General features: G+C 49.1%; 1 protein-coding gene across 1 annotated transcript; it reads left to right on the forward strand.

The window, feature by feature from the left end:
- The first annotated feature begins 1,039 nt into the window (after positions 1-1,039).
- BHLHE22 (basic helix-loop-helix family member e22) lies at positions 1,040-5,609 on the forward strand. Its single transcript, XM_072998985.2, has one exon. It carries the CDS (start codon positions 2,470-2,472, stop codon positions 3,400-3,402), a length of 933 nt encoding a protein of 310 aa, XP_072855086.1. The 5' UTR covers positions 1,040-2,469; the 3' UTR covers positions 3,403-5,609.
- Positions 5,610-7,614: the final 2,005 nt, after the last annotated feature.

Below are 7,614 nucleotides of genomic sequence, written 5' to 3' on the forward strand. Positions count from 1 at the left end.
CGTCGCCTGCGCCTTTTCTTTGCTGAAACAAGACACCCAACTGTTCTGATACTGCCATTCAAAAACAAGGTCCTGTGGCAAACCTCATTTGTGAATCTATTACAGAGATTAATAGATTATTTCTTCTTTTTCAACTAATTCTCAGTGGGAAAATTTAACCATATGGTAAGGAGAGAATTAGAATTTCATCACATTAGAGCAAAATGTAATGGAAAGAGTCCAACACCTGGGGCCAACTGTGAAAGACACAATTAAAAGGTTTTTTAATGAAACCAGAGAACCCCCAGATTTCATAACCTTCAGCGATTCTATCACATAAGAATGATTTAATGGAACAGTTTGGAAATGTTATTTAGTGATGTCATAAGAATTTTTTTAAAAAATTAAGCCCATCATTCTATGTCCTGGGATTTTAGAGAGCCTATAATAATAATAATAATAATAATAATAATAATAATAATAATAATAATAATAATAATAATAATAATAATAATAATAATAATAATAATAATAATAATAATAATAATAATAATAATAAAAGAAATCACCGCTTCGTTTCTTTTGGATAGCAATCACACGTGCACAATTTTAAGAAGATTTCTGATCCCTAGCCTTCATTGTTACACAGCTGGCTAGCCAAAAGTGGCAAAAGGTCTGAGGGTAAGAATAGGAATAAAATACGGATCTGGAATAAGATCAATGCATGATTGCCGAAACAGTCCGTGAGCATGACCTCACTTGCAGGGTATCTGTTCTAATATCAAGGAAGTCCGCCCTTGAGAAAGGACTGCTCAAAGGAAAACAGCAACAACAAGCGATATGCGCAGCTTTTGAAAGTGAAATGGTCCTGCAACCTTAAATGTACTTGGGCCTGATTTCTCTGGTTTTACCAGAGGCTGAAATGGATTTGCGTCCAAGTCCCGTGCTGGTTAAAAAGTGGTTTGAGAGTTGGGCTTTGAGGACGTTCACTTATTAGCGCCAGCAAATGAATTGAAACCTAACCGTAGGCATCACAGGTGCAGTAAAAGAACGAGAAAAATTAAGGAGAGTGGGCGAGACAACGGCGGAAGCGAAAGCACCTTGCATAAAGAAAGAGAGAAGGAGGGAGCGCGCGTGAGCGAGAAGAGCGGCAGGGAGACGAGCGAGCGGAGTCCAACGTGAAGTTCGATGGCCAGGGAACAAGCAAGTGGCTCCCCCTCTCCTGCAGGGCGGCGGTGTTGGCGGTAAACAAGGGCAGGCGTGGAGGGGCGCGTCCTCTTAGCGTTGGCGCCAAGTTGGTCGAAGTCCGTTGTCAACCCGGGGGTGGGCTGGGGTGGGGGAGCGACGTGTGCAGCAAACGAGCCCACCCAGCCAGCGCCGCCTCCCTCTCTCCCCCCAGCCCCCAGCCCCCCCCCCGGACATCGCCGCTCCGCAGTTTGCTGAGGGAGGCGAAGAGCCCTCTTCGACCGGAGTCGGCTTTTTAAAGTGTGCTCATTGAGGAGTGAAAGTCGCCACACATGTCAAGCTTTTAAAGGCAGTTGTTGGGTTCCTAATAGGGACACCGCCGCCTTGCAAACATATGCGTTAAGCTGTGCCTACAGATGGCGGGGAGAATAATGGAGCAGGCGCCTTTTATAAAGCGCGAGCTGCTGCCTGTCGTCTTCTCCTCCAGACCTGCGTGAAAGGGAAAACTCTTCAGACGCAGGGCCAAGCCTCGCGCCTGGGCTCGTTTGTTACCGTTTTAATCCTATTAATTAAAACGTTAACCTGATTGGGTAGAAAGCTCTGTCCCAACAGGCGAGGCTTCTTCATAATAACCTTCTCGGCGAGATAATGAGGTAAAAGCCTCCCCCGTCTGTGGTGGCGGCAGCGAGGACAGGCGGGCGGTAGTGGCGGCGGCGGCGGCGGCGGCGGCGGCAGCAGCAGCAGCGAGCGACGGCCCTGCTCCCTCGCCTCTCTCTCTCTGTCTCAGTCTCTGTCTCTCTTTCTCTCCCCCTCCCTCCACCCACCCCTTGATGGGTCCCGGAAATCTCTTGAAGGTGAATCCAAGCAAGATAAACGGTGCGAGAGGCTTGCTGGCAGCTCACAATGCCTGAGCCCTTCACAGGCTGAGAGGAGCGAGGGCGCTGCGAACGAGCGAGCGAGACGACGCGCGCGAGAAAGAGGCGCTCGCCGAAGGAGAGAAAAGAACGCGCGCCAAAGAGGCCGGCCGCACAGCCTCGCCTCAGAGAGAGCGCGAGGGAGGGAGACCGAGGAACCGAGAGAGAGAGAGAGAGAGAGAGAGAGACTCCCGCGCTTGGAAGAAGACGGAGCCGGGCGACGAGCGGCGGCTCTTTGAGAGGGAGACACCACCACCACCCCCTCGGTCTCTGTCCGAGTCAGACCCTCGTCCCGGCGCGGTGGAGGAGCCGAGGAGGGGAGGGCGTTGAGGGAGGAGGCGGAGGAGGGCGGCAGGTGGAGTTGGAGGAGGAGAGCCCGCCGGCTGGGACCATGGAGAGGGCTCTGAGCTTGCCTTCAGACGAGGACTTGTTCCACAAGAGTCTCAGTGCCTCGGCCAAGAGGATGGAGTCTGCCTTTCGCTCGCCCCCGGGGCTCGACCTGGCCGCCCACCAGCCTCAGCCGCGCGAGCCGCGGCCAGCGCCGCCGTCTCCCCTTAGCTGCTACGAGACGGCCGACTCCGAGGTGCTGCTGAGGGACAGCGCGGCCGGGGCGCTGGTGACGGGGGACCCTCTGGGCGGCTCGGTGTGCGTCAAGTACGGGCAGAGCACGACGAGCCGCAGCTCGGTGGCCGAGAGCAGCGGCGGGGAGCAGAGCCCGGACGACGACAGCGACGGGCGCTGCGAGCTGCTGCTGCGGGGCCCCGCCGGAGGTGGCGGCTCCGGGGTCGTCGTCGGCGCGGGAGGCGCCCTCCTGAAGGTGCCCGAGGGCGGCGCCTGCTCCAACAGCCACCACGGGGGCGGCGGCGGCGGCGGCAAGAAGTCCAAGGAGCAGAAGGCGCTGCGCCTCAACATCAACGCCCGCGAGCGGCGGCGCATGCACGACCTGAACGACGCGCTGGACGAGCTGAGGGCCGTCATCCCTTACGCGCACAGCCCCTCGGTGCGGAAGCTCTCCAAGATCGCCACGCTGCTCCTGGCCAAGAACTACATCCTCATGCAGGCGCAGGCCCTCGACGAGATGCGCCGCCTCGTCGCCTATCTCAACCAGGGCCAGGCCATCTCGGCCGCCTCATTGCCCAGCTCGGCGGCGGCCGCGGCAGCCGCGGCAGCTGCCTTGCACCCAGCGCTCGGGGCCTACGAGCAGGCGGCGGCTGGCTACCCTTTCAGCGCCGGCCTGCCTGCCGCCACCTCGTGCCCGGAGAAATGTGCCATTTTCAACAGCGTCTCCTCCAGTCTCTGCAAACAGTGCACGGAGAAGCCTTAAAAGAGAGAGAGAGAGAGAGAATGAGAGAGCGAGAGAGAGAGACGAACTCCAGCCAGGTGACCCTCCGTCGCTCCTTGCTTCCTTGGGCAGGACTTCTGCCGCAGCCGCCTTTGGAGGGAGCATGATCGTGGTGGAGCCGAAGGAGGACTTAAGCGCAACTGAGACCTCAGCGAAGTTTAGACACACACACAATCGCAATGGGGTGGGGTGGGGTGTATGTATTGGGGTGAGTGTGGACGAAGAATACTAGCAGATCAGGAGGAGGGAAATCCTCTCTTCCCTACATGGTTTATTTAAAACTTCCAACTAGTATTGAGAACTTTTGCTAGAGAGGCAACCAAGGACTGAGAAGGGGGCGTTGGTTGGTCTTGGACCAGAGGTAGAACTGATGGAAGCAAGTTGGATTGTAAACTCAGACAAATCAAAAAGGGCACTTAAAAAGTTTTTTTAAAAAATATGTTTAATATGTTTTATTTTATTTTACTTTATTGCTTCTGAGCCAAGAAACAAGCAAACTTGAAATGTAGACTTTTTGAGGCTAGACATGCGCAATATGCTCTCGAAATGCGTTTATTTTTTATTTTTGCTGAACTGCTGAGCCTGTGAAAATGCCCAAAGTTTTTTTTGGGGGGGGGGGAGGGGAGTGAGTTTTAAACGAAGTGACAAACTCCTTCCTTCTGTGGCTGAAGGTTTATTTTTTAATAATGTGCACCTTGTTTCTTTTCACTTTGACATGCTGTGTACAAGAAAAGACATATTTATTTCAGTGGCCCTTTCATACCAGTACTATTCATCCTGTGTTGAGGTCATGAGTCTTATGTGATTTTTTTTTAATGCTTCTTAAAATTCCCAGTAACTTAAACTTTGTGCCAAGTGTTTAAAACATTGATTTGCCAAGGACATTTGAACCAGAAACCTTGATGTATCGGACTTGTTGAGGCTTATTAAAGGCATCTGGATTTTAAGTTGCATCATCCTTGTATTTATAAATTGAGCTTTAATAAATTGCTTCAGTCCAAAAATGAAAGGAGAGGTGTATTCTTAATTGCTCAATGAACTGGACTGTTGGTATGACTAGCAACACTCTGCAGCATGAGGGGATTTCTGTTTCTAGTTATTTACTGTGACAAGGTGGCATAAGGTAATTGGTTCTTTTCAAGAAGTTGGAAAATAAGATTCTCTTCCCCCCCCCCCCGTACTGTTTAGTATGCGAACAGTAGAGAACAAGACTGGCTGTTGACTGTTGATTATTAATGATATTTCAATCAAGCTGGTCGGTTTAGCCCTAATTTTGTATGCAATTCCACCAGATAATGACCCACAAAGCAAAAGAATAAAAAAAATAGTTGTTTCCCTCAAAAGTAAATTTCAAATTGAGTCATTATGGATTTCTTAAATGGACTGCAACACATTTAAGTCAGACTACTGGGGTTTTAAGCTGTTTAATGCTGGCACACAACAACCCAGTTATATCAGAGTTACTTTTATCCCTTTACGCTATAATCCTAACCACAATTCTTTAGAAGTAAATCTCACTGATTCCAAGAGAATTTGCTTCTGGCTAAGTATGCTTAGCATTCCAGGATTAAAAATGTTTGAATCTGTTTCAGCAGAAGACTGGCTGGGGCCACCAAGTCTCTGCAGAGACTGACAGCACCGTCCTACCAGGAAGTAAGTCCCACTGAGTTCAGTGGGCCTTACTCCAAGGTAAGTGGGCATAGGATTGATGTCTAAACAAAGAGTCTCAAAGTAAAGTCCATTTAAGCTTTGGACTTCTGAATGAAAAGCATGTTTTATTATCTGGGCCTGAAATGTCCTAGCATTGAATTCAACTGGTTTGTGGATAGTACTATTAGTGGAGCTTGAGTCACCTTATGTCTGAATACTTTGGAAGAACTGGATTGTGTATAGCGATGCCACTCAAGTGGAAGTCCCACAAACCTTGATGCCTCTTCTCCCTCTCCCTCACCCCCCCCCCAGCCGCCTGTGCCAGGCTTGGTGTTTGCCACTACTTGCTGATAATCCAAATTCAGTCTGTCAGCATCGGATGGCAAAACGAGTGCTGTGATAGAACTGTTGGCAGGTCATGGATGTGTAAAGAGTGATATATATTAAATAGGTCAATCAGATGATGACAGCCATGTATGATGGTTTGTATGTGTATCTTATGTCGGGGAAAAAATCTTTATTAAAATATTTTGAACAAATCTTTTATCACACTGTGCTTTGTAAGAGGGGCAAAGGCAAGGCAAAGCCCCACAGTTCTCTTTCTGTCTGTGTTTTGCTTTCTTCAGACAGACCAGGGGGGAAAGCGGCAGAAGGAGGGGAAAAGGCGTTTGAGATGCGACACTGCTCTTGTTGATCTATTTTTTTGGTTGATGTTTAGAAAGAAGGGGCGGAAAGGTTGTTGTGTGTCAGGACACTTAGAAGTGCAGAGAAAAAAGGCCATCAGTGTCTTGCTCCTAGGGAGATTGATGATTGTCTTTATATACCAAATATCGGAGTCCTCCTCTTTTTGCATGATTCCTTAATGCTAGAAATAACTGGAATGGAATAGTGGTGGAGAGGGATTTAAAGGGGGGAAAATACCCTCTTAAGCGTTGCGACTCTCCTTTTCCTGTACAGGTCAGGTACCTGATTAAAACAAACAAACAAAACACCTCGCTTTTCTCACAAAGTGCTCGAAAGAAGTTGCTTGGTCAGGGAGGCACCGCAGGGGATGCCAAAGTAGCTCCTCACGTGTTCTTCTGCCTCGGGGGTTGGGGTTGATGCGGATTGCAGGGTCCCGATTGTGGCCGGGTAAGTGGTGGTCCACAGGCTTCTTAACCGCCGCCCTTTCCTGCCTCCATCAAGCTCTGGCCGGTGTTTCTAGCTTGTGCATAGGTTTCTCCGAGGGAGTGCCCTCCAAAGACTAGGAAGCGGAGGGAGTCAGGAGAAATGTTCTCTGTTCCACTTGGCGTTAGAAAATGAGAGAGCGGAGGGGGGGGGGAATTAATCAGAACCTGTAACTTTTCAAGAATCATAACTGTACAGCGCGGCATAGGCGGCCCAGACAAGGGTGGGCAGCTCACCCCTAGGCGCCAAGAGAAACCGTCTCTCAGTATTTGCTAGACAAAGCCTGGGTGCGTCTAATTATGATTATTAAAACAATTTCCATGACGATGTCTAATATTATGTTAATTTGAAAACAACTGTGTATGAAAACTGTCGACTATAATACCTAAATTCATTTAATGAAACACATCGTTAAGGCAATTAGACCTCCTGGATGTGATTAAGGAACATAATTACGACACTGTTCTGCGCCATAATTGGGTGTCTTTAATCAAGGGGTAAAGTGATCAGCAACACAGCCATTAGTTTGTATTGTTCTGTCTCTGCTGTCCATCATCCTGATTAGGAATTAAGCACAGCCAGAAGCCTGGCTATATTCTCTACACACCATACTGCTTTTGAGTTGCACGCATATTAACAGCTCAGGACTCCTTGGCTGCAAGATACTTCACTGGTTGCGATTTATTTTCGCAGGAAAAAGAGGGTCCTCAAAGAGGACTCCTAAGTGAGGGTAACGCTCAGTTGTGGGTAGCGGCAGGGACAAAAGTTCATATTGGCAAAGTGGGATCTGGCAAGTGGGGCACCACTGAATACCCGTGCAACTTCGCCAGGCCAAAGGACTCCGGGGAAATTAATTAAACAGCTTTTAAATGTGTCCAGCCACACTTTCGACATCTGGCTGAAGTCGTCGAGATACTTCATTGAAAACACATTCGTCTAAACTCAATGGGATTTCCCCTCTCGAGTAAATTGTTTTAGGACGGTGATGTGTCTCGTCTCAAAACTAGGAAGCGACCACTAACATAGTCAGCGACAAGTTTAACCCTGGACAGAGCTGGATCAGCAGGTTTATTTCGAAGTCAGCGAAATGCTGGGCTAACGGGTAGGATCCTCCACAAATCTGAGTTACTGAACTTCTATGAATAGGAAACTCAGCCGCTGGGTTTTGAGGATGGCAGCCTTTGGACAAGAGAGAAAAGGGGAGGGGAGAGAGAAATTCTCCTTGCCTTTGAATTTTCAAGATTTCTTGGCTCTCACTCTGGCTCGGATTCATATTCTGAAGCGGTAGGAGAGGAAAAGTATGGAATGTTCGTGGGAACCGATTGACGCGTCTCTTTCCGGATGAACATTCATCTCTCTTTTGTTTTCCCTCTTTCC

The sequence above is a fragment of the Pogona vitticeps genome, chromosome 4 (assembly GCF_051106095.1).
Source record: "Pogona vitticeps strain Pit_001003342236 chromosome 4, PviZW2.1, whole genome shotgun sequence".
Lineage (NCBI taxonomy): Eukaryota > Metazoa > Chordata > Lepidosauria > Squamata > Agamidae > Pogona > Pogona vitticeps.

What these genes read in the sequence shown, in the direction of transcription:
- BHLHE22 (XM_072998985.2), top strand. Translation starts at nt 2,470, where the DNA reads ATGGAGAGGGCTCTGAGCTTGCCTTCAGACGAGGACTTGTTCCACAAG.